At 51.1% G+C, this 25,640-nt stretch overlaps 1 protein-coding gene across 20 annotated transcripts in view; it reads left to right on the top strand.

Annotated features, from left to right (window-relative positions):
* PCBP3 (poly(rC) binding protein 3) overlaps window positions 1-25,640 on the top strand; it is a 273,850-nt gene that overhangs the window by 192,953 nt on the left and 55,257 nt on the right. For 16 of the 20 annotated variants that reach the window (XM_053902949.1, XM_053902948.1, XM_053902941.1 and 13 more), the window contains one exon: window positions 12,994-13,123. In XM_053902949.1, coding sequence (XP_053758924.1) covers window positions 13,114-13,123 — 10 coding nt within the window. In that variant the 5' untranslated portion in view covers window positions 12,994-13,113. Of the gene's footprint in view, window positions 1-12,993; window positions 13,124-17,090; window positions 17,191-25,640 lie in introns of those variants that run through there. The other 4 variants (XM_019434668.2, XM_053902945.1, XM_053902944.1 and 1 more) reach the window with 2 other exon arrangements.

Below are 25,640 nucleotides of genomic sequence, written 5' to 3'. Positions count from 1 at the left end.
CCCCCTGGAAATCAGGAATGAGTTTTCAGTCTTTATAATTATGTCATTTCCAAATGTCCTATAAACGGAGTCGGTTTGCACCCTCTTAACATTGGCTTTTTTCACTCCACGCAAGGCCCTGCGGATCCGTCCCCCGTTGCTGTGTGTGTGAGTGTGTGTGTGTGTGTGTGTGTGTGTGCGCGCGCGCGCCAGGTATCGATGGTTTGCTCCTTTTGATGACTGTGTAACATTCCATGGTGTTGGGTGGACCACAGTCTCACCACCCACCCACGGAAGGACATTTGGCTTGTTTCTACTTATTGGCTTTTGTAAATAAAGCGGCATCGTGACAGGCCTCCGTGTCAACGTGTTTCTAGTTCTCTGGCATAAATGCCCCAGAGTACAATCGCTGATTCTATAGTGAGTGCGTTTTCACTCTATAGAAAATGATTTTTCCAGAGTGGCTGTACCGTGTCCCACTTCTACAGAAATGTAGGGGACATCCAGTTTCTACACCTCCCTGCCAGTATTCGGCACGATCGCTATGTTTCAAAGTTATCCTGATAGGTATGTAGCGATACCTCTTTGTGGTCTTAATTGACATTTTCCTAATAGCTAGTGATGTTGAACAATACTTTCCTGTACTTATTTTTTATCCATATATTTTCTTGGAAGACAAGTCTGTTATGACTTTTCCTTCTTTTCTAATTGATTTTTTTAATCCCCCCTCTCCCTCCACCCATCTCCTCTCTGGTAACCATCAGTTCTCTATAATTAAGAGTCTGTTTCTTGCTTTGTCTCTCTCTTATACTTTTCCCCTTTGCTTGTTTGTTTTGTTCCTTAAATTTCACATATAGATGAGCCCATATGGCATTTGTCTTTCTCCGACTGATTTCGCTTAGCATTTATACTCTCTAGCTCCATCCATGCCGTTGCAAATGACAAGATTTCTTTTTTTTTTTTAATTGCTGAATAATATTCCATTGTGTGTACACACCACATCTTCCTACCCATTCATCCGCTGGTGGGCCCTTGGGCTGCTTCCGTAGTTTGGCTGTTGTAAACAATGCTGCTATGAACATTGGGGTGCGTGTATCCCTTTGAATTGGTGTTCTTGTATCCTTTGGGTAAATAGTAGTGCGATTGCTGGATCATAAGGTAGTTCTATTTTTAACTTTGTGAGGACCCTCCATGCTGGAGTGGCCGCACCAGTTTGCATTCCCACCAGCAGTGCAAAAGGGTTCCCCTTCTTCCACATCCTCACCAACGTCTGTTGTTTCCTGAGTTGTTAATTTTAGCTGTTCTGACCGGTGTGAGGTGGTATCACATTGTGGTTTTGATTTGTATTTCCCTGATGATGAGAGACATTGAGCATCTTTTTATGAGTCTGTTGGCCATCTGGATGTCTTCTTTGGAAAAGTGGCTGTTCATGTCTTCTGCCCGTTTCTTCACTGGATTATTTGTTTTTTGGGTGTTAAGTTTGATAAGTTCCTTATAGACTTTGGATACTAACTTTTTATCCAGTATGTCATTTGCAAATATCTTCTCCTATTCTGTAGGTTGCCTCTTAGTTTTGTTGATTGTTTCCTGTGCAGAAGCTTTTCATTTTGCTGTAGTCAGTAGTTTAATTTTGCTTTTGTTTCCCTTGCCTCGATGGACAGATCCAGAAAAATGTTGTTATGGCTGATGTCAGAGAAGTTACTGCCTATATTCTCTTCTAGGATTTTTATGGTTTCAGGTCTCACATTTAGGTCTTTAATCTGTTCTGAATTCATTTTTGTGTATGGTATAAGAAAGTGGTCTAATTTCATTCTTTTGCGTGTTGCTGTCTAGTTTTCCCAACACCATTTGTTGAAGAGACTGGTCCTTTTCCATTGGATAGTCTTTTCCTGCTTTGTTGAAGATTAGTTGACCATGTGGGTTCATTTCTGGGTTTTCTATCCTGTTCTATTGATCCGTGTGTCTACTTTTGTGCCAGTACCACACTGTTTTGATGACTACAGCTTTGTAATATAATTTGAAGTCCTGAATTGTGATGCCTCCAGCTTTGCTTTTCTTGTTAAAGATTACTTTGGTTACTCGGGGTCTTTTGTGGTTCCATACAAATTTTAGGATTGTTTGTTCTAGCTCTGTGAAAAATGTTATTGGTATTTTGATTGGGATTACATTAAATGTGTAGATTGCTTTGGATGGTATAGACATTGTAACAATATTTGTTCTTCCAGTCCATGAGCATAGAACGTCTTGCCATTTCTTTGTGTCTTCTTCAATTTCTTTAATCAGTGTATTACAGTTTTCAGAGTACAGGCCTTTCATCTCTTTGGCTAGGTTTATTCCTAGGTATCTTACTAGTTTGGTGCAATTGTCAATGGGATTGTTTTCTTCACTTCTCTTTCTGCTGCTTCCTTATTGATGTATAGAAATGCAACATATTTCTGTACATTGATTTCATACCCTGTGATTTTACTGAATTCATTTAGCAGTTGTAGTGGGTTTTTTGGTGGAGTCTGTCGGGTTTTCTGTATGTAGTATCATGTCATCTGCAAGTAGTGAAAGTTTTACTTCTTCCTTATCAATTTGAATGCCTTTTATTTCTTCTTGTTGTCTGGTTGCTGTTGCTAGGACCTCCAGTACTGCGTTGAACAACAGTGGTGAGAGTGGACATCCCTGTTGTGTTCCTGACCTTAGGGAGAAAGCTCTCAGTTTTTCCCCATTGGGGGTGATGTAGATGGCCTTTATTATGTTCCCTCTAACCCTACTTTGCTGAGGGTTTTTATCACGAATGGGTGTTGTACTTTGTCACATGCTTTTTCTGTGTCTATGAAAATGACCTTTCTCTTATTGATGTGATGTATCACATTGATTGATTTGCAAATATTGAACCACCTTTGCAACCCAGGAATAAATCCCGCCTGATTGCGGTGAGTGACTTTGGTTTGTTAGTATTTTATTAAGAGTTTTGACATCCGTGTTCATCAGAGATATTGGCCTGTAGTTCTCTTTTTGAGTGGTGTCTTTGTCTTGTTTGGTATCAGGGTGATGCTGGCCTCAGAATGAATCTGGAAGTTTCCCTTCCTTTTCTACTTTTTGGAATAGTTTGAGAAGAATAAGTATTAACTCTCCTTTAAATATTTTAAGATTTACCTATGAAGCCATCTGGTCTTGGACTTTTGTTTGTTGGGGTTTTCATTTGTTTGTTTTTGAGAGAGAGCGTGAAAGTGAGAGTAAGAGTGAGAGAGAGAGAGAGAGAGAGAGAGAGAGAGCATGCACACACATGCGTGCATGCGGCGGGGACAGAGGGAGAGGGGGAGGGAGGATCCAAGCACCATCGTGGGGCTTTATCCCATGACTATGAGATCATGACCTGAGCTGAAATCAAGATTTGGACGCTTAACTCACTGGGTTTTTTAAATTTTGTTTTGTTTTATTTTGTTTATTTTGTTTTGTTTTATTTTATTTTATTACTGACTCAGTTTCTTTGCTGGCTATAGATCTGATCAAATTTTCTATTTCTTCCTGTTTCAGTTTTGGTAGTTTATTTATTTTTAGGAATTTATCCATTTCTTCCAGGTTGTCCAATTTGTTGGCATACAGTTTTTCATAATATTCTCTTAGGATTATTTGTATTTCTATGGTGTTGGTTGTGATTTTATTTATTTGAGTCCTTTCTCTCTTTTTTTTTTCTTGGTATGTCTGGCTAGAGGTTTATCAATTTTATTGATTTTTTTCAAAGAACCAGCTCCTGGTTTTATTGATCTGTTCTATTGTTTGTTTGTTTGTTTGTTTTAGTTTCTGTATCATTTATTTTTGCTCTTATCTTTATTATTTCCTTCCTTCTGCTGGTGTTAGGTTTTATTTGCTGTTGTTTTTCTAGCTTCTTCAGGTGTAAGGTTAGGTTGTTTATTTGAAATTTTTCTTGTTTCTTGGGGTAGGCCTGTATTGCCAGCTTGTAATTGATTTTTTTTAAATGTTACTGTTGAGTTTTGACTATGCTTTATATACTCTGTATGCTAGTCTTTTGTTGAATATGTGGTTTTCAGATATTTTCTCCACGTTTATAGCTTGTCTTTTCGTTCTCTTAACAGGATTTTGCATAGCAAAAGTTTTTAATTTTCATTAAGCCCAATTTATTGATTTTCCCTTTCATAGATTATGCCTTTGCATCAAGGCTAAGAACTCTGCTCACCCTAGATTCTGAAGATTTTTATCCTGTGATTTTTTTTCTTTTTTTTTTTCAACGTTTTTTATTTTTTTTTATTTTTGGGACAGAGAGAGACAGAGCATGAATGGGGGAGGGGCAGAGAGAGAGGGAGACACAGAATCGGAAACAGGCTCCAGGCTCCGAGCCATCAGCCCAGAGCCTGACGCGGGGCTCGAACTCACGGACCGCGAGATGGTGACCTGGCTGAAGTCGGACGCTTAACCGACTGCGCCACCCAGGCGCCCCTCCTGTGATTTTTTTCTAAAAGTTTTAGTTTCTTGTTTTATTTCTAAGTCTATGATCCATTTTCAGTTAGTGTTTGTCTAAAGTGTGAGACCTAGATCAAGGTTCATTTCATTGCCTGTCCGATTGTCCCAGGACCATTTGTTGAAAAGACTACCTTTTCTCCATTGAATTGTTTTTCCACCTTGTCAAAAATCAGTTGGGCATATTTGGATGGGTTTATATCTAGGTTCTCTGTTCTGTTCTGTTGGTCCATACTATTTTGAATACTGTAGTTACAAAGTAAGGCTTATTATGGCATTGAGTGATTCTTTTTGCTTTATTCTTTTTTATCCGCCAAGATTTAAAAAAAGAAATTGTTTTAATGTTCATTTTTGAAAGCGAGAGAGACAGTGTGCAAACGGGGGAGGGGCAGAGAGAGAGGGAGACACAGAATCCGAAGCAGGCTCCAGGCTCTGAGCTGTCAGCACAAAGCCCAACTCGGGGCTCAAACTCATGAACCTGAGCTCATGAACCAGATCATGACCTGAGCTGAAGTCAGACGCTTAACTGATTGAACCACCCAGGTGCCCCTTCTCCAAGATTTTCGAGGCTACAAGAGGGTCTGTGCCTTTCCATATAGATTTTTGAATAAGCTTGTCTGTGTCTACAAAAAAACATCGCTGGGATTTTTATAGGACTTGTATTGAATCTTTAGATCAATTTGGAGAGAAGTGATATTTTTACTATGTTGAGTCTTCTAATCCATGGATATGGTATGTCTCTCCATTTATTTGGTTTTTTTTTAATTTATTTCATCAGAATTTCACAGTTCTCAGCATACAGTTCCTGTACATGTCGAGTGTATGACTAAGTATTTCATTTTATTTTGAATAATTTTAAATGATACTGTGTTTTAAATTTTGGTTTATTTGTGTTCACTGTATCTAGAAATGCAGTTAATTTTTGTGTATTACTCTTATATTCTGCCTTTCTGAACTTACTTATTAGTGCTAGGAGGTTTGTTCTGTTTTGTAGATTCCTAGAGATTTTCTACGTAGAAAATTACCATCTGCAAAGAGAGATAGTTTTATTTCTTCTTTTCCGGTCTATAGGTCTCTGGTTTGTTCTTCTTGCCTATGGCAGTGGCTGGAACTCCCAGTGTGCTGGATAAGAGTGGTCACTGTGGACAGCCTTGCCTTGTTCCCAGCTGTAGGGTAAAGCATTCAGCCTGTCACCATTAGGTATGATGTTAGCTGTTTGTAGATGCTGTTTATCAGATTGAGGGAATTTTCCTATATCCTTAATTCACTGGTACTTTTTATTGTGAATAAGTGTTGAATTTTGTTAAATGCTTTTTATGCATCAATTAATATGACCATATGGTTTTCATACTTTAGTTTATAGACATGGTGGATTATATTGCTTGATTTTTTTTAATATGGAGCCAGCTTTGCATACCTGGATAAATCCTGATTGGTCATGGTATGTAAATCTTCTATACATTGCTGGATTCATTTTTCCAATTATAAAAAATTAGTTTAGTTTATTCATGTCTATGTTCGTAAGGCAAATTGCTCTGTAAATTTCTTTTTCTCTACTGTCTTTATCTCTGGTTTTGGCATCAGGGTGATAGTGACCTCACGAAATGAGCTGGGAAGAATTCTCCTTCAGTTTTCTCTAAAAGATTGTCTAAGGTTGGTGTTCATTCTTCTTTAAATGTTAAGATTCTCCAGTGAAACCATTTGGGCCTAGAGATTTCTTTTTCGGGAACTTTGTATTATAAATTCATTTCTTTAATGGGTATAGAGATGTTGAGGTTGACTGTTTCATTTTGCCTGATTTTTGGGAGTTTGTTGTTCTTCATATCTTCTGTCTCTTTGTGAAGCTTCAGAGATTTGGTTCAAGCACGTTCATAAATGCTCATGAAGCATTTTTACGGTGGTTGCTTTAAAATCCTTGTCAGAGGATTCAGACACCTTTGTCGTCTCCGTGTTTAGCATTTGTTGATTTTCTTTTCTTTTTCATGTTGAGATTTTCCTAGTTTTTGGAACAATAAATGATTTTTATTTGTATCCTGGAAATTTTGGGTATAGTGTTAGGATATTCTGTACCTAATATAGCTCTCTTGTCTTATATGAATCTCAGGCCTCTGCTGACCCCATGTGGGGCACCTTGTTTACAACAGACTGGAGTGGAGGTCCAGGCCTCTCCCTTGGTCTCGCAGGTACCTAGGCAGAGGGAGGGGTGCCTTGATACTGCTGGGTAGGAGTGGGAGTCTAGGTTCCCCATTAGGGGCAGGTGTGTGTGTGTGTGTGTGTGTGTGTGTGTGTGTGTGACTTTCCTGTCGTCATCGCTGCCTGCAGTAGGGCCGGTATTGTCAGAAGCTCTGTGGCATGCTGGCTTTCCTGTTCCCAGTCCTCTGCCTGGAGGGGGAGCAGACTCTTCTGGAGACTTGTTTGTGCCCTGTGGTGCTTTTAGGTTGCAGGCTTTCCCAGTGACCAATGTGGAATACATAGGAGAGAAACAAACCAAGTGGTGAGCTCACTGCTGGGTCATTCTTCAAACCCTGAGCACCGCAGCCAGCCTGCCTTCCTCTCTCCCCTTCCCCAGGCTTTCTTTCTTTTATTTCATATTTAATGTCCTGAGTTTTTCATTGGACTCGGCAGGAAGAATGGGGGAGCCGCATCTGCTCCATCATGTCCAAGACCAGAGGCCCTGTCTTCCCTACAGCTAATACCGTCTGTGCCTTCTTGATTAGTTTCCTTCATCAATGTCATCAGAGGGCTGGGTATTTTTAGACCTTTTTTGAAGAACTAAATTGTATCTTTGTTCATTTTCTCAATTGGCTCATATCTTGTCTTAACTTCTGATCTATTCTTTGTTATTACCTTCTTTCTACTTCCTGTGGGTACTTTCTATTATTTTCTAAATTCTTTTTTTTAACATTTACTTTATTTATTTTGAGGGAGAGACAGAGACAGAGAAAGAGAGAGAAAGAGCAGGGGAGGGGCAGAGATGGAGAGAGAGAGAATCCCAAGTAGGCTCTGTGCTGACATGGGCTGGAACATGAACCAGGAGAGCCTGACCTGAGCTGAAATCAAGAGTCAGAGCTTAACCAACTGAGCCACCCAGGTGCCCCTCCTATTTTCTAAATTAAGCTGGATTTTTTACTCCGTAATGTTTGATTTTATTCTTAATATAGGCCTTTAAGGCCACAAGTTTTTCCGTAAATCCTACTGTAGCCACTTGCCACAATGTTTGGCGTGCAGCGAGTTTATTGGTCTAGTTATTTTCTAATCTCATTGGTTCACTCCATCCATTTATTATTCAGAAGCTTTTTAAAAAATGTTGGGTCCAGAGGTATTATAAAGCTATCCTTTGCTAATGATTTCTAATGTAATTGCCTCGTGGGTGGAGAGCACAGTCTGTGGATTCCGCATCTTCAAAATTTGTTGAAACCTGCCCCGTGAGTTAGAGCATCGCCAAGTTTTGTTTTGTTCCCCGAGAGCTTCGGGAGAGCGCACAGCCTCCGGGCGCGGGGCGCGGGGTGACAGGCACACACAGCGCGCGTCCGAGTCCCGTGCTCCGCGTCCCTAGTGCGACCTCACCCGATCTCGGCACAGCTGCTGGGGCGCTGGCACCTGTGAGAGAGGCAGCTTGCGGGTCCGCTTGGGTTCCCCGTCAGACTGAACCCCCATTTCTGGGCCCTCCTGGCGTCTGAGGGCTTCCCCTCTCACGTGGACTCCCACGTTATCTCTGGCTGCATCTGGCTGAGCCTCCTGAACTTTCTCCCGGCTTTTCTCCTGTCCCTCTTCCCCTCCGGTCTGTGGGCCACAGAGGGCCAGGCTGCTTGTGTGAAAACTTCGGGGTTTATCGTTTTTGTCTGATTTGCCTCTTTTTGTCTCACAGCCCGCACACACCCCCATCTTCCCCAGACCCCCCCCCATTCTTTCAGTGGCCTCAACCCCCCTCCCAGGGTGGTTCCTGGTGTGTCCTCCACTCCCGCCCTCCTCCCTGTCCCCTCCTCACCCTCTCCCACACTCCTGCTGCCGACAAGAGGCCAGCGCGGTGGAGGCCAGTGGGCAGGGAGGAAGGGAGGAGAGCACTTTGCCTCTTAAGAGTCTGACGTCGCCTTCTGGAGAAGCCCAGTCCCTTCTCTGAGCACAGACAGCAGCGTGAGCTGATTAGCCCCAGTGCACGTGTGTGCGAGTGCGTGTGAGTGTGTGTGCACGTGTGGAGTGTGCGGCTGAACGGGCTGCTGCTGTCTGCTCGGTGCCCGGGAGGCCAGGGACGCCCGGCGGCACTCGGCCTCTGAAGCTGATTTGTTGTGGCGGCCTGCTCAGTAAGACCCTGGCTTCCGTTGTTGCTAAGTGGGTCGTTCCGGAGGGAAGGCGTGGAGGTGACAGGAGGCACGTCCCTCACGGCACCCCCGGCTCCCTCCCTCCCAACGCCGGCTGTGTTTTGGACGGGCAACTGCAGCGTGTTTCCTCCTGGATTTCTGTGGAACTCCACGGAATGCCTGGTGTCCCGGCTCCCTGAGTGCTGTGACGTCGGGAGAAGTGGGTCACTGCATGAATGGGGCTGTTTGTCACACCACTTCAGAGATTTCTGGTCCCCCTGTGTTTCTTACCAACCTAGGGACATTTCAGGGCTCTCTACCTTGATAGGCTGGTTCCCTTTACGTATGAAGTTAGATACGAATTTAGACTAGTTCCCTAAAACGATGTGAATTGCGGATGGGATGTCCTTTGGGTAAAGGTCACTGATTTCTGGTTTTATTGCGTCGTTATCAGAGGCGCTGTCTCTGCTGCTTGCATGTGCCTTACCCCCTGCTCACCCGCCTGCTGGAATTCCGAGAGCCGCTGTGGGGAGGGGGCAGGAGTTCTCCTCCCATCTGTTTCTCCCGGTTTTCATGTGGCCTCTCACTGTCTTCAGACCTGCTTGTGGTTGGGTCTGTATCCTGATGGTCCCCTCTGCAGAGGGGAGTCCTCCAGTTGTCGTGAAAGAGGAGAGCCAGAGGATTTCTGGGGGCCTGACGCCTCCTTCCAGAAAAGTTCGATCATCCCCCTTGTTTTTACACCTGCCTGCAGCTCTTACCTTGTAGCCACGATTTGCCTTTGGAGCCATTCTAGACTCCTGCATGAATTCCTCATGGCTTGGGTTTCAGCTTTCCTGGCTTAGCCACATTATTTACCACGTTTTCATCCACTTTCCAGATTCCAGTGTTGTGTTGACAGCTCATGTCGGTTGTCCTCTCTTCTCCTGATTTTTCGGTCCTTACGAGTTTGTGCCTTTTGATTTTGCGAGTGTTATTTACGTGCACTTTCTGTAAGAGCGGAGGTAGACACGTTCTGCACGTTTCGTGAGAGGTTTCTTTCACTGCTGTTTTTTAAACTTTTGAGTATATATTGCCTTTGGTTTTTTTTAATTGAACATAATTCACATATCATAAAATCCACACTTTTGAAGTGTACATTTTAGCCGTTTCTAGTATATTCACCAGGTGCGCAGTGATCACCGCTGTCTGACGACCGCACACTTCATCGCCCCCGAGGAAGCCCCGTACACATCACTAGTCACATCACTGGCCCTATGCCCCTCCTTCCTCAGCCCTAGGAACCGTGAGTCTGCGCCCTGTCTCTGTGGACACCTCATCTGCATGGGGGTGTCCAGGGTGCGGCTTTCTGTGCCTGGCTCCTCTCACTCAGCATCACGTTTTCCAGGTTCACCCCTGTTGTGTTATGAAGGCTTCATTCCTTTTTGTGTGGCTGAATGATATTCCACTGTGTGGCCAGACCACATCGTGTCTATCCATTCATCCGCCGATGGGCATTTGGGCTGTTTCCACTCTTTGGCTATTATGAATATTGCTGCTGTGCACACTCATGTACGCGTTTTTGGGTGAACACCTTTTCATTTCTCGTGAAATGAGACTCACTCTCATTAGGAGTGGAATCGCCGGGTCATACGGTAACTCTATGTTGAACATGGCTGCACCATTTTCTGTTTCCGCCAGCATAGAACAAAGGGTCTGGTTTCTCCACATCCTGGCTGACACTTGTGATTTCCTGTTTCCTGCCCTCTCCTCCTCCCTGCCTCCTCCTCCCTCCTCCCCCTCCTCCTCCCCCTTCCCCTCCTCCCCCTCCTCCTCCCCCTTCCTCCTCCTCCCCGCCTCCTCCTCCCTCCTCCCCCTCCTCCTCCCCCTTCCTCCTCCTCCCCGCCTCCTCCTCCCTCCTCCTCCTCCTCCTCCCCCTTCCCCTCCTCCCCCTCCTCCTCCCCCTTCCCCCCCTCCCCCTCCTCCTCCCCCTTCCTCCTCCTCCCTGCCTCCTCCTCCCTGCCTCCTCCCTGCCTCCTCCTCCCTCCTCCTCCCTGCCTCCTCCCTCCTCCCCCTCCTCCTCCCCCTTCCCCCTCCTCCCCCTCCCCTCCTCCTCCTCCCCCTTCCTCCTCCTCCCCCTTCTTCCTCCTCCTCCTCCCCTCCTCTTCTCTTCCCCCTCTTCCTCCTCCCCCTCTTCCTCCTCTTCTTCCTCCTCCACTTCCTCCCCCCTCCTCTCCATCCTCCTCCTCCCTTCCTCCTCCTCCTCCTCCTCCCCATCCTCCTTCTCCCTTTTTCTCCTCCCCATCCTCCTCCTCCTCCTTCCTCCTCCCTCCCCTCATCCTCCCCCCTCCTCCCCATCCTCCTCCTCCCCCTCTTCCTCCTCTTTCTCCTCCCCCTCTTCCTCCTCCTCCTCCTCCCCCTCTTCCTCCTCCTCCTCCTCCTCTTCCTCCTCCTCCTCCCCCTTCCTCCCCTCCTCTTCCTCCTCCTCCTCCCCCTTCCTCCCCTCCTCCTCCTCCTCCTCCCCATCCTCCTCCTCCTCCTCCTCATTATTATTGATGTCATCACTGCTACCATTCTTACCGGCACTGCTATCCTAGTGGGTATGAAGTGGACCTCGCTGTGCATTTTCCTAGTGACTAATGAGGTGGAGCATCACGTGCTGATCTGGCCGTCTGTCCATCTTCCTTAGACACATACATACTCAAATCCTTGCACGTTAAAAAAAATGTATTTGTTGTTGAGTTGCAGGAGTTCTGTCTGTGGTCTGGATAGTAATCTCTTCTCTGATACATGATTTGCAAGATTTCCTCCTGTTCTGCTGGTTGTATTCTCTCTCTCTCGTTAGTCCCCTTTCATGCACAAACGTTCTTAATTTTGGTGGAGTCCGATTTATCTGTGTTTTGTCATTGTTGCTGTGCTTTTTGGTGTTGTAATCACACCTGGGATTGCCCAATCCAATGTCATAAAGATTTTTCCCGAGGTTTTCTTCTAAGCGTTGTAGTTTTAGCACCTAAGCCTGGGTCTTTGGTCCATTTTGACTCAATGTTTGTATGTGTTGTGAGGTTCGTTCTTTGCATGTGGGCGTCCAGTTGTCCCAGCACCACATGTTGCAAAGACCATTGTTTCCCCCATTGAATTGTCATGGCATCTCTGTTTAAATACTTCCAGTGCTTTCTGATCAATTCCCACCGACTGACCTTAAGACCTAACTCGGCAGACACGGCCTCTCTGGCCGTCCAATCAGTAACACACTGAACCTTTTCCTGCACTCATGTGTGAGTGTCATTCCAACTGAGAGCGCTCTGTGCCCATATGGAAGACGCAGGTTCTTATTCAACAGTACTTTTCATGGAATTTCCTTGCATTTGGTGTTTTCCAGTTTGTTTTGTTTTGAACGTCAGTGTTCTGCACAGATAGGACCTTTGAGCTTGGAAGACAGTCACTCAGTGCTGTGGTTTATTGCCTAAAGTGGTTGCCCGATTGACTTAGAGAATAGCAAAGACCTTGAACATAGGTTTCTAATTTTTTTTTGGTGCCATGACCTCACAATTCCAAGTGTTGGATGCTGTTATAAATAAGCCTTTTAAGATGTTTATCACAATAATTCAGGGAGGTCAAAATATACACCTATGGGATAGAGTTATAACACAGCAAAGAGGATTAAGTATGAAAATAGCTACTTGTGACTAAGGATTAGATTCCCAGTTTGGGCAACCAAAGTGAATTCAGAAAGTAAAAATTCAGGAAACTTAGAGCCAGGTGAAACTGAGGCTGTCTGGAAAAACACTGGTGGTGAGGAAAGCAGTTCTGCCTGGACGAGAGTGTGTGCCCCGACGGATGAGCACACTTCCTGTGAGGGTGAAAGCCAGCAGTGCGTTTCAGCTAATGTGCAATTTCGTGAATGTTCGTAAATCAGTGTTGCGGGAGGGAGAGGGAGAGAACGGGACCAGACGTTGTCAGTGGAAGGTGGACTGTTTCGTTTACGTGCTCAAAAGCTGGTATAGTTTTACCAAATAGCTTATTTTGGACTTCTCATTTATAAAACGGAAGCCTCCTCATGTTCAGAGCTGCCTCATTGGGGGTGGATAGGGCAGTGTTCCCAGGATACGTTCTCCCGGGCGTTTCGTCCCCGTTTCTCGCACGTGCCTTCTACTTGAATGCTTAAGACACGTCTACTGCTCTGTCAAGTGCAAGAGACAGGTCTGTGGAAGCTCGGTCCTAACGGGCAAGGTCATGACTGTGCACACTCACGTGCTCGTGTTCTGTGTTTCAGGTAGGTGAGCCTCGGACGAGTCAGCCCTGCCTGTCACCAGCTCCAGCTGTGATGCTCTAAGTCACAGTAAGTCTGAGCACTTGCTGTCTATGGACCTGCTCTGACTCTTAGAGCCTGCTTATGGGGGAAGGTGAGTGACCGCAGATATGTTTCGCCTGCCCGTCTGTCAGTGTACCGGGAACGCAGGTAACAAGGTCAGACTCGGCCTCGAGAGCAGTGAGGCGGTGCGTGTTTGACCCTCTTCGTGTAGGAACAGCTTTCCTGGCTGAGCCCTGAGGTGGAGTTTGAAGAAGCAGTCTAAGCTGAGGCAGAGCATTTGTCCATAGCTTTTTCTCTTGAATGTAGGAGGAGTGCAGGAACCCTGAGAACTATGTTCCCCTAAGTGTTCCCTGCTTTGACCCCTCCCGGCCCTCCTGCCACCACTCTGTAAAGAAGGCCGGGTGGGGACTCTAAAGAGCTGGGTCTGTTGTCACTTTGTTTATTTGTGTCATAAACGAATGCGAGCCACGTGCCAGGCCCCCGTGCCGAGCACTGCACGCGAGCCCGGCCCTACGACGGCCCCTCCGTGTGCGAGAGCGTGCGGCACCCTGGGTGTGGGTGTGCACGGGCAGGTGTGTGTGTGACAGGGGTAGGGGCATGTGCGCACGGGTGCAGGAGCGCACGGGTACGCACGTGTGTGTGCGTGTAGGAGCGCGTAGGCGGCGTGGGGGCGTGGGTGGGTGTGCATGTGCGCAGAGCGGGTGTGCATGTAGACAGGAGCGTAGGGGTGTGTGCACAGGTGCGAGAGCATGTGTGCTCTGTGCCCCTGTGTACTCCAGCACCCTGAGGTCCAGGTACTCTCAGACCGGCCTTACGGGTTCTGAGCCTGCAGGACGGGCTTTCTCCGGCCTCAGATCGAGGCCTTGGGTTCCTTCCATGGCGCACGTGCCTTGGTCACCCCAAGCCGGTTGTAGTTTATTCATCCGTGTGTTGATGTTACACGGGCTTTGCCGAGGCCTCGAGGATACATTCCAGTGTGCTTTACTGACCCAGAGACACAGAGGTGGCCATCGAAAATCTTTAAGCTGTGTGATTTATTAATCCAGATTCACGACACAAACATTATATAGGCTCTGAGTTAACGTACCTCCCAGGTGGCTGTCAAAGAAACACGAGCGTTTTGTGAATGTCACAACTTAATAGTAAGGGACACTGAGCTCTTCACCGACTTTCCGAATGTTTTCATTGTTCTCGGTACCAGCTTCTCTCTGCCCTGCCCACATGTTGTCTGTCTGAATTTGTTTGTTTTTTAATTGCAGCTCAGCATTTTAATCCCGTGACCCAATTCTGTAAGCCTGTGTCCTGTGTCGTTTTGCTCTTCTCTTTCGTGCTTCCCACTGAGGGCGGTTAAGACCATTTAACCTTCCAGGTGTCCGGTCGGGCTGAATGTCAGTGACTGGTCACAGTGGACTTGAACTCTGCTGGGTTTGGATGCGAGCCGGATGAGAAACCTCCTTTGTCACAATTGGTGTGTCCCGGGCTGTGGTCAAGAGCGAGGCCAGTTATGTAAACTAGAGCCAGGGCCGACCGGGGTTCTGTGGAGGACAGGCCAATAGCAGCACCAGGCTCTCACCAAAGCTGGGAGCCGGGGGGGCCCCCACAGGGCTGTCTGCCTCCTTTCCAGCTCGTGCGGATGGGCCCTGCCCTCTGCCTGGCCATGCTTGCCACCGACCCGTGTGCTAGATGGTCTGGACCTCTGACCCCATGTCAGGCACGGGCCGTGGCTGCAGACGCAGCAGGTGGAATCCATTAAAACAGAAAACACATGGCCATCCGGGAGGTGACTGGCCCCTGAGCCCAACGCGTCCCGGTGAACCCGAACCCGCGGGGTGCCCACGGCTGGCCGACTCCAGGGAGATGTGGTGCGAGCAGGGGGGTCTCAACCCTCAACCCCCGTCCCATTTGCCACGCGCCCTCCACCCGGAAACTGCCCGAGGTCACATCCTCACTTCTGCCCCTGGCAGCCGGGGTGCCCCTGTCCCTTGGTTTCTCTGGACCTCTAGGCTGGACCCCCTCTTCTCCTCTGTGGCCCCCACACCCTCAGCTCCTTCTCTGTGGCTGGTGACCCTGGTCCTTTGTGTCCCTCCTTCGTACCGCTTCCTTTCCATCCGGGCTCTCTCCGCTTCCTACGCACACCAGACAGGCACTCCCCTTGGCAGTTTGCCTGCTCATGACGACCACCCACCTCTCTGTGCCCCGGACGGAACAGCTGGCCTGGCCGTCACCACTTGCTCACCGTGCACCAGACCTGCCTGGCAAGGTCCAAGGCCTGACCCGGGCCGACCCCCAGCCAGCGTTCAGTCCCTACCCCCCACCCCGGCTCTCAGCGGCACTTGACCCCCGTCGGCCACCCGGTGGGCAAGAGCCTGTTTTGATGGCCTGAGCCTTGTGACCGGGAGCAAGCCGGGTGTGACCGTGCTGCTCTTTCCCCGTCCGTCAGGGAGTAAGGACAGTCCTGGACGGGGACCTGCTGCAAGGCGGGAATTAGCCAGCGGCGCCAGATACGCAGCAAGGGCCGTGCTGGCTTTCAGCACCCTCCTCGCTTGGCCGCAAGCGGTTGACATCCCCGGGACTCCGTGCTCCTTGGGGCCCTGATGACAGAGCCCGCCTGGGGTGGGGGGGGGGAGGGGTGGAGCACAGGAACGGTCCCTGTCACGGCCGGCTTGCCACTTCGTGCCTAGCTTCAAGCACATGTGTCCTTCCACCCGGGAATTACATCTGTAACTGTGTTCTCCAAGGAAATACGAGAGGGGCAGAAAGAGGTCCACCCGAAGATTATTGTGAGGACATTCTTTAGTACGACAGCTCACAACCTGGGAATACAGGCATTGCGGACTGGTTACCCTCTTCTACATACAAGTGTGTAAGATGTTATGCGTGATAAGAATAGTGAGAATACCACGGGAGTATGATCGCGGTTATGTAGATTTAAATATATTGACATAAAAATATTTCATATGTAATGTTAAATGAGAAAAACAGGATGCATGTGGGTGGTTTGGTCCTATTTTTGTAAAAATACGGTGGCGCACACGTACTAGAGAAAAGTCTGACTAGGCGGACCTCGAAGTGTCCCACCATCAGGTGGTCTCCCTGAGTCATGATATTACAGGTGATTTTTTGCAGAAATGCATTTTCTATCTTTGTCTGTAGTGAGCATACCGATATTTGTGCCGCCTTTAAGTTTCTTCCCCGTGCTGTACAATCAGGCTGACCTTGGTCAGTAGGACCCGCAGGCCTCCACTTCCCGTGCCCCTGTGTGGCTTGGAGAGCCCCCCACCTGTCTTCATAGCCAGCGGTTCCTCCCTGCATCTGTGTTTTTATCACGTGTCCGCATCTGATTTCACGTGAGGTGGTGAGTTACGGCGATAAGTACAAGGTGGACCGAGGGTGGCTTTCTCCTGCTCGGTGCCCGTTCGGGCGGGTGGACGGACGACCAGCCACCTCTCGCGGGCCGAGTCAGCCGTCCTGCCGGTGCCGCCCACACCGGAGCCCGCCGTCGGGATGGCTCTCCGGGACACGCAGCGCTCACCAGCATTTCCAAGCTTATGCGTGCGGCTGGCTTTTCAGGCCTGGACCCGGCAGCTCCAGGTGACAAAGAAAAAAAATGGGGAAAGGAGAGAATCGGCGGTTGGCGCCGCCTCGGGCACCTCATCGTGCAGCTCCGGGACCCAGTGTGTGTGTGTGTGTGTGTGTGTGTGTCGGCGGGACCGGCTCCGTGCGGGGCCGAAAGCAGCGGACGGCTGAGAGCGGCAGCGACAGCTCGGGGCCCGGGAGCTGCATTTCCATCACTGCGGCCCCGCCCACGCCTTCCTCCCGGAGCGGCTGCCGAGGTCCGTGGCCTGCAGGCGCGCACACTTGTGCACTGGCCCCTGTGTGGGGAAGGAGTCATTGAAATGACAGCACATCAGTGCCGGGTGCACCCCTCCAACGGAGTGAGGGGAGTTGGGCGAAAGTAGGTCACATGTGCCCGGTCCCATGTCACGAGGTTTCCAACCTGAGGCCAATGGGATTTGTAGCCTCCTTTGGTGAGGACAAAACCCGCTCTGGTTTTTCTCCTTTAGCATTTCATCTTCTCTAGACGAGGAGAGTGGCCATCTGTCTGATAGCTGCATCCGGCCGGCCCCTCTCGACCTCCCAGAGCCGCTTTGTTCTGAGGTAAGGCGTGCTGGGGCCCGGGGAGGCCACTGTGGCCGGGGAGAACAGGCCGTGTGTCAAGTAGCGGGGCGCGCACAGGTCGCCGGGAGGTGTTAGGAGGGCCTGCTGTGGCCGGTCCAGCGCTTTCCCTGGGACGGACAAAGTGGAACCGGTGTCCTATCTGCAGTCATTCCAGACGTCCGGGCGACGGTACTCACTTTAGGTTCCTTTTTAAAACCGGGGCTCCTCTGTAGGGATCAAGGTCAACTGTTCATAACGTTAAAGTGTCACCATGTAGAAAGACGGATGGTGCGATTTTACAGCCCTCGGTGACTCTGGGGCCAGGTGTAGGACTAGGGCTCCCGCGCACATGCTGGGCGCCCCGCGGTCTCCGGCCCCGCACTCTCAGTGCGGCCGGCACCTTTGCGTGCGGACTTCAGCCTCCGCGCTGAGCAAGTGAGCTGCTGGCTTCCGTCAGTGCGAAGGCACCGTGGAATCCACGTACCAGAACCAGGTTAATCCGCGTATGCCTTCCGTGTACGGACAACATGCGCTTTTAGAGCTCATTACTTACGTTGAGAGATGGCATCATTCTCTTGTGTGTGGGAGCTCAGCGTGTGAGTCCTTCGTGAGAAAGCAGATGTGCAATGTGTAATAGTTTCAACGTGTTTGTAAAGCTAACAGGAGTTTTAGGGCTTACAAACGACGAACAGTTCTTAGCTGTCCTGTAAATGAGCCGAAATACCCGGTAGCTCAGGATCCTTCTGACGGGCATGTTGTGGCAGGTCATGAGTGGGCTCTAAAGTGTTTGTGGTGTCTGTGCAGCGGGCTGACCTCTGGAGCCATAGACAAAGACACACTCCTCTTCAGGTTTGCTGGAGGAAGATGCTTCCAGAATAGACTTTCAGAAGCAAAGTCATGATGGTATTTGATTTGAGGATGTTCTGCAGGAGAAAAGCTTTTTACCTTTCTGAGATAAAATATTTAAAACTTGTATTTTAAGTAGCTTGCCAGGACACGTGGGCGCGTGGCTAAGCTCACAGAAGTGTGGATTATGAGTTACTCTACTGTTAGAGGTAAAAACGCCAGTTGTACCCAGGGTGACAAGAGAAGCTTTTCCCTTCGTGAAAGTAGTTCTTCAGCGTAGGATGATACCCATTTCCTCTCACCCGCAGCCTTCGAACAACTGTCCTGTAATATTTCTAAAAAGCTCTCTCTTATCCATTTTGCAGTCTTGAAGAAAGAGAAAGTTTTCTGCTTTTTCATTAAGATAGGGCAGAAATTTTCAAAAGTTTTTTAAGAATTTTTTTAACATTTGTTTATTTTTGAGAGGGAGAGAGAGACAGACAGAGCACAAGCAGAGGAGGAGCAGAGAGAGGAGGAGACACAGAATCTGAAGCAGGCCCCAGGCTCCGAGCTGTCAACACAGAGCCCAATGCAGGGCTTAAACCCACGAACCGTGAGATCATGACCGGACCCAGAGTCGGGCGCTTAACCATCTGAGCCACCCAGGCGCCCCTCCAAAGTTCTTACTATCTGTGATTATAAATGCTTCCTTTATGCCTGGGGAAAGCCCCATGCACATTGGTACCCCTGTTTTAACAGCCTCGTTTTTCCTGTCCTGCTGGTGTGCCTTCCCATGATGAGGGGTCGTGCGCGCATGGTCATCTTGGGTGGGAGCCAGACTAAGAGGCGTGAGGGTGACGAGCGTGTATGTCACGTTAATGAAATTATAAAATCATACCTCCCCTCCCCAGTTTATCGCCTTCAGGAAAAAATGAGAACTATCTCTAGAAATAAAACCAACATTCTGACTAATGTTATGGGATGTTTATTTTCCCTTACTTACCGGAGGGGGAGATGATTGTTTTTCCAGAAATAACGTAAATATAACAACGCAGAAGCGACAAGGCTGTGTGTGTCCCTTTGTACTTCTCAGAAGAGCGTCCTAACGCAAAGCAGTAAGGTGTGGTGCTCCAGATCCGTCCACGCGGTCCCGCACTGGACATGCCCTTCTCTCTCCCGCCCACCCGGGAGGAGAACATACAGTGGGCAAGGGGACGTCTGCCCAGCACACTCGGCGCCTTGGCCTTCCTTCATGTGGGAACGGCAAGGGCCGCGCTGGCGTTGGGCCTGGCTGGCCTGCAGTGCTTGGTCTGCCTGGGACACGTCCCGTGTCTGTGAGGGCCCGGCTCCACCTAGGGAGGCAGAAATCCACCCGTCGAGCACAGAAGCCTCAGGGAAGATTTGGAGTCCCGCGTGCCCCACAGCTAGAGGCTGTGGAAAGACATCTCCATTCTGGCTGAGGTGGGGGCTTCGGAGGTCAGGGCACTGAGGACCAGCAGGCCTCCAGAGCGGTCCGTGGGCAGAGCCCGTGTGTGTGTGTGTGGCGTGCCTGCGGGGGGGAAGCCCTGGGTTTCCTTCTCCCAGAGCATCGGCTGCGTTATTTTAATGAACAGTGCAGTGCAGTCAGTGGTTGTCGGAGAAGGTCCTGGACCGTCATCACCTTCACCTAAGAACTCTCTGGAGACTCAGGTTCTTAGCCACGCCTTGCCCCGGCCATCTGTCCAGACCCCAGGTGAGCCCAGGCTGCGATTTACCAAACCTTCCAGCAATGCAGACATCCATGTGGGCATGAGAGCCACTGGTACCAGTGAATGTGTGGACAGTGGTCACGTGGCACGACCGGTACAGTGAGTGACCCGTGGACGCGGCCAGGTCGGAGGGTGAGAGTGTCCTAGCCGAGCGCCTGGGTTCCAGAGCTCAGGGGTCTCGTGATCTGTCAAGTCAGACAGGAGCCAGGCCCGCCTGTGGGGAGCCCCTCGGTGCAGCTTCCTGTCCTGTGTGGCGTGCACCCCTGGTGTGCAGGTCAGTACTGTGCTGAGGTCTCACGGGGCCTGTTCTGTCCGTGCCTCTGCCATGCGGCAAGACCCCACTGCCAAGCAGAGGCCTCGGCACACCCTCGCCTGCTGGCTGGCCGGGCGACCCCGGGAGCCGTCACGGCCAGCTTCTCCAGGGGTGTGGCCCGAGGCGGGGGATGAGCTCCAGAGACACTGAGGATGGCCAGCTCGTGAGCCAGCCGTGCACATCCACCGCCCCACCCCCCCGCCTGGGGCCCCTCCCCTGAGCAGGCAGCCCCCCTACCAAAGTGTGGAGGCGAAGGGGCATCATTAAAAACATCCAAAAGAACCCAAAAGTGGAAACGGGAAACCCGTCTGTATGAAAACATACTCCCGGGTGCAGGTAGTGAGCCTGTCAGACACCAACAGGTGGGCGGGGACACAGCCGGAGGGAGGGGGCTCGTTCTGTTCTGCTTTCATGAAAGTGGCATTTGAATCGAGGGATGGATGGACTGGTCAATAAATCGCGTTGGGTTAGGTATTTATTCTAAAAATACACCACTTTTGGACTTGACGTTACACCGACACCAGTGTGTTTGAGAGGGCCTAAGAAGCCAAAGGGAACAAAACCAGGAAGGTCAAGTTTTTTAAAGTCTCTTTCAGGCCGGGCACCTTCGGCAAAACACACATCCCGCCGCCGCAAGCGGAGGGGGCGCGCTCACGTGGCACCCGCACACGCCTGGCCTGCAGGGGGACAGGAGCAGCCCGGTAGAAAGCCACAGATGTGACAGGGACCACTCGGGATGGGGGCCGCAGCCGCGGAGAGATACCTGTGTGCTTCTGAAGAAACACAGCCCGGGAGCACGGCGAGCGTCCGCGATGACGGGCAGGGCAGCCCGCAGGAGGGTGGCGTGCCGGCGTCTATGCAGACAGACGACGCCTTCCTCCGGGAGTCTGTCACCGCAGACGTGTGTGCGGTGTTTGTCAGGGAGGAAAGGGCCCTGGGCGCCCGTGGCCAGGACGCTGGGCACTGCGTAGACATGAAAGGGAGGCGTCGTCCCACGTGGAGGCCTGTCGGGTGCCGGGCGAGGTCTGAGGCAGCCCCGTGCACGCCCCCAAGCGGGGCCCGTGTCCCTGCACCGACTTGTCCCTCAGCCCCAAACCGGAGAAGGGCCAGCACGAGTGCCCACGTTGGCCCCTGGCGTCCTGGGGAGAACCCGACTGTGGCTTTCAACAGTGCAGACGGGTCTTGGGGATGTTGTTCTGTGTGAGCAAAGCCGCCCACAGAGCGTGGGGTCCCTGTGGGCTCGAAGAACAGTGAAGGCGCCGTGTGGACGGCAGCCAGTGGTGCCGGGTGGGCTGGTGAGGGCTGCAGGGCACGGCCAGAGGCGCCTCTCCTCAGGTCTGGAATGTTCCATGCTGTGAAGTGGTGGTCACGTGGGTAGGTGTGTGTGTGTGTGAAAAGCAACGCGTGCACTTACAATTGGTGCATTTTCATACCTGTGAGTTACACCTGCATTTAAAAATCAGTCACAGAGCACACACGGTGTGACATTTACGCAAAACAGAAGGTAGTGTGTGTCTGGAAATGCTAAGGAAAGGGTCCTTCGGTGGGCAGGGCGTTCAGGGTCACTCTGTCCCCTCTGTCTGCTTGTGTCGGAGCCCGAGGGGCCCTGCTCTATCACACCCACTCACACCCCGGCCCACCAGCTCTGCTGGCATTTGTTGCCTCTTGATTTCGTCCTTTTTACTGGTTCTGAAAAGGATGCTGCTGCTGTTACAGTCAAATCTTTGAGAAGTCAGTGGCCCAGGTGACCGGGAGATGTATATCTGTGACTTTCTGAGCCCCTGCCTCAGGCCGGGTTGGAGGAGGGAGGGGGCGGGGCCGGGGGACACTCCCGCTGACCCGTCCCCTGGCTGTGTCCACGGCATCTGCCTCCGGAACGGCCACCTGGCTGGGTTCCAGACGCACGATGAAGCACCCGCCTGGTGTCTGGGCATCGCCAGAGCCCCCCGTCCCCTTTCTGTGACCCCTGTGTGTGCAAAGACCCGGCCCACGATGGGACGCCTCGGCTGAGCCAGGAGGAAGCCTGGAGCAGCGTGTCCTCACTTGAGCCTGGGCTCCTGCCTCAGCTGTGTCCTGCCAGGAGACCCACGGGTGCCGGGTCAGCTCTGGCAGCTCACCGGGAACCTCTCCATTAAATGTCAGGCTCTGTTAGAGTCCCTGGAAGACAAAGCTCACGTGACACAGACTTGGCTCCCTCGGCAGCCCACTCTGGTTGCTCTGTTGGGTCTGCCTGTGCTGTGTCTGTGCACGGAGCCGTAAATCCAGCTTTGTGTTTGGGCAGGTGGGACCACCAAGGTGAGAGACCGCACGTGACCATGTCTTTCTCTGACACGCCCTGAAATGAAAGCTGGGGTGCTTGGGGGGCTTAGTTGGTTGAGCATCTGGCTCTTGATTTCAGCTCAGGTCATGATCTCACTGTTCCTGAGTTCGAGCCCCGTGTCGGGCTCTGTGCTGACAGCACAGAGCCTGCTTGGGATTCTGTCTCCCCCTCTCTCTGCCCCTCCCCCACGTGTGTGTGTGTGTGTGTGTGTATGTATGCGTGCACACAGGCGGCTGCAGGTTTGCGGGATTAAGGGGCCATCAGGGATTGAAATCCAGGGGATTAAGGCTCATCAGTAGCATCAGCCAGGGGGAGGGATGCCCACGGTCACTGCCTCGGGAAGCTTGTGGCCTCGCTGCCCCCACCCCCATCCTGCTGCTCAGGCTACCCCCGGCCCCTGCACACGGCCAAGACCACTCAGGTGCCCAGGGGGCATTTTCAGCTCCTCCACCCACAGGGGGAGTCTGGCAGAGGGAGGGGACCCCCCCAGGGGCAGCCCTCTGTAGGCCCCTGCAGCGTGGGACACGTTTACAAGTGCAGACCCCTCAGCACAGCGAGGGGTTCGTGGGGGCAGGCCTCCCACTGGCACCACCTTGCTGTCCCCTGATCCATCCCACTCCTCCCTTGGGCTCCCAGGACACTCGGCAGGCCGCCTCCGTGGGCAGGCAGCTCCCCCAGCAGGGGATGTGGGAGGGGGCTCCAGCGGCCAGACCACAGTGTGAGCCTGTGTGCCCCCCAGAGCCTGTCCCCGGCCGCCTGTGCCCTGAATCCGCAGCTGGACCTTTCACACGCGTCCTCGGCACCCCTGCCTCCCGGGGTTCATCAAAGACGCTCTCGGGTCAGCTGTACTAGGTTCAGCTTCCAACTCACAGTCTCTGTAGGTTTTCAGTCTGGTTTTCTGTACGTTTTAGTCATCCTTTAAACTTGAGTTTTCTGGTCTAAAAATTTAGTTTTCTAACTAAGTTCCCTTTCTCCCCCTGAACTTATTTTTGTTTAATTTTTAGTTCTCTGGTGCTGCCTCCTGTGTCTGTGTCGAGCTTGTCTGCTTTTAGCTCCTGTGTTGCCCATTTTCTCTTACCTCGTTTTTATTCCTGTAGACTTTTACCACGAGTGTTGTCTTCAGCGTTTCCTCTTTTCCCCCAAGTTTCTTTCCCTTCATTTGAGAAGACTCTTAATGGTTTTAGTTGCTTTCACTTATATCTTTTTTTAAAAAATTACAGTATTTTATTTTTAGCAGGTGCCCTTTCTCAGCATCATAATGATGTTATTAAAATATTAAGACATTGAAAGAGATTAGCTAATTTTAGCTAATTTTTCAACATAGTTGAGAGCAATCAGTGGTTTTGCCTGTGCTGCCGGATGGATCCTCTTTTTTTTTTTTTTTAATATTTTTATTTATTTTTGAGAGAGACAGGTCACGAGCAGGGAAGGGGCAGAGAAAGAGGGAGACACGGAGTCCAGAGTAGGGTCCAGGCTCTGAGCTGTCGGCACAGAGCCTGTTGCGGGGCTTGAATCCACTAATCGTGAGATCATGACCTGAGCCGAAGTCGGACGCTTAACCGCCTAAGCCACCCAGGTGCCCCTGGATGGATCCTCTAACAACTTCCATCCGTGCATCCAGGAGACCTGCCAGCATGGCCGCGGGGGGCTCAGGGCTGGCGCAGGGGAGCCGGTGCCCACCCGGACCTCATGAACGCACTGCCTGCTTCACGGGGCAGCCACGCCAGGACCGGCTGGGCCCAGAAAAGCCGTGAGCTGGCCGGATGCTGCTGAGCCCTGCGGTGACCAGGCCGGGCCACCAGGCCCCGGGCCTCCTGCTGCACATGGCACGGTGGGCCAGGCTGCCTCTGGCTGCCGGCGCATCCCCACCCGCCCTGTGACCGTGGACACGTCGCTCGAAGCCTCTGGCCTTGTGTCCCATCTGCGTGCCATACAATTGGCGATTCTGTTAGTGGTGCTGTTCCATCTCTGTGCCCGTGAGCTCTCTTATTCTGGAGGCTGAGGCGACCTAGGTCCTTTGGGGGAAGAGCAGCCAGCCCTCACCATAAGGAGGACCCTGCACCTGTGCACCCCGGGAAGACTCCTGCCGAGGAAAGGGGCCCCGGACAGCTCGAGGCAGAGCTGGTGCCCTGGACCGGGCTGGGCACCTGCTTGTCTCTCAGGGCCCCCTCAGGTAAGAAGATCCCCCTCTCCGTGGGGCCAAGGCTGCAGAGGTGGCTCTGAGCTCCCCCTCTGAGGTTTGCTCCTGTGGCCCGTACAGGTGCTTCCCCCACCCTTCCTGCCAGCTCGGTCTGCCTCACCCCTGCATCCCAGGACACTGCTTTGGAGCGGGCGAGGGGTCCCTGACCCCAACCAGGATCAGAAAGATGAGGGGCGGCCGCCACCGCACCTGACCCTTCGGGGCCACTTGTGACCTGTCCTCATGTTGGGACTCTGGGAGACAGCGATTCCCAGGACCGGCTCCCGTCCCCAGAGCCTGGGACCTGACAGAAGAGAGGATGGTCCTCACTGCACTTTTTCTTTTGTTGTTTTTATCTGACATTCATCCCTCCCAGATTCTCGCGGTTCTTGGTATGAATTGCCACTTTGTTGTAATAAAGGCGGGAATTAAGAGCTCCATGGCCTGCCTCCTCCCCAGTAAAAAACGGTCATGAAAACGCAGATTGGAGTTTCTAGGGATGAATGACCTTTACCTTCCCTGAGCTGCTGCCCCTGTCCCTGCGTCCCCTGGTCCTGGCGGCTCTGGAACTTTACTGATGGCCTTTCCGGCACCTGCTGAGAAACAGGCCTGGAGGAGGACGCCCTTGGGGTCGGGGTTGCCTGCTTCCCACTGTGAGCTGCAGGCTCCTCCCTCGACCCCCGACCGCCGACCCGCCCTGGGAAACAGAGATGCGCCTTCCCTGCAAGGCTGTGGGCAGGGCTGTGCCCGGCCCTGAAGATGCCAGGAGCGTCGGGTGTGCTTTTAACTGTTTGTGCTGTTCCTCCGCGAATTTATTCTGTGAACAGAATTCCTGATAGTAAGTTACACACATCCCAAGAATAAATCTCATTAAGGTGGTACGTGTTACCAGTCTTTGTATGTTTCTGGTTCTGTCTGTTAACATTTGATCAGAACATTAGTTAGAACCTCTGGCTGACCAGATGCGTGTGGCCGGCCCCCCGGGTGGGACCAGCTTCTACGCTTCCGGTGGGGGGTGTGAGTGTGGGGGGCAGTGGCCGAGCCCCCCGGCGGTCTCACGCTCAC

The sequence above is a fragment of the Panthera pardus genome, unplaced genomic scaffold, assembly GCF_024362965.1.
Source record: "Panthera pardus isolate Hobbes unplaced genomic scaffold, ASM2436296v1 HiC_scaffold_16, whole genome shotgun sequence".
NCBI classification, from domain to species: domain Eukaryota; kingdom Metazoa; phylum Chordata; class Mammalia; order Carnivora; family Felidae; genus Panthera; species Panthera pardus.
This window is presented reverse-complemented; position numbering and strand designations above follow the sequence as displayed.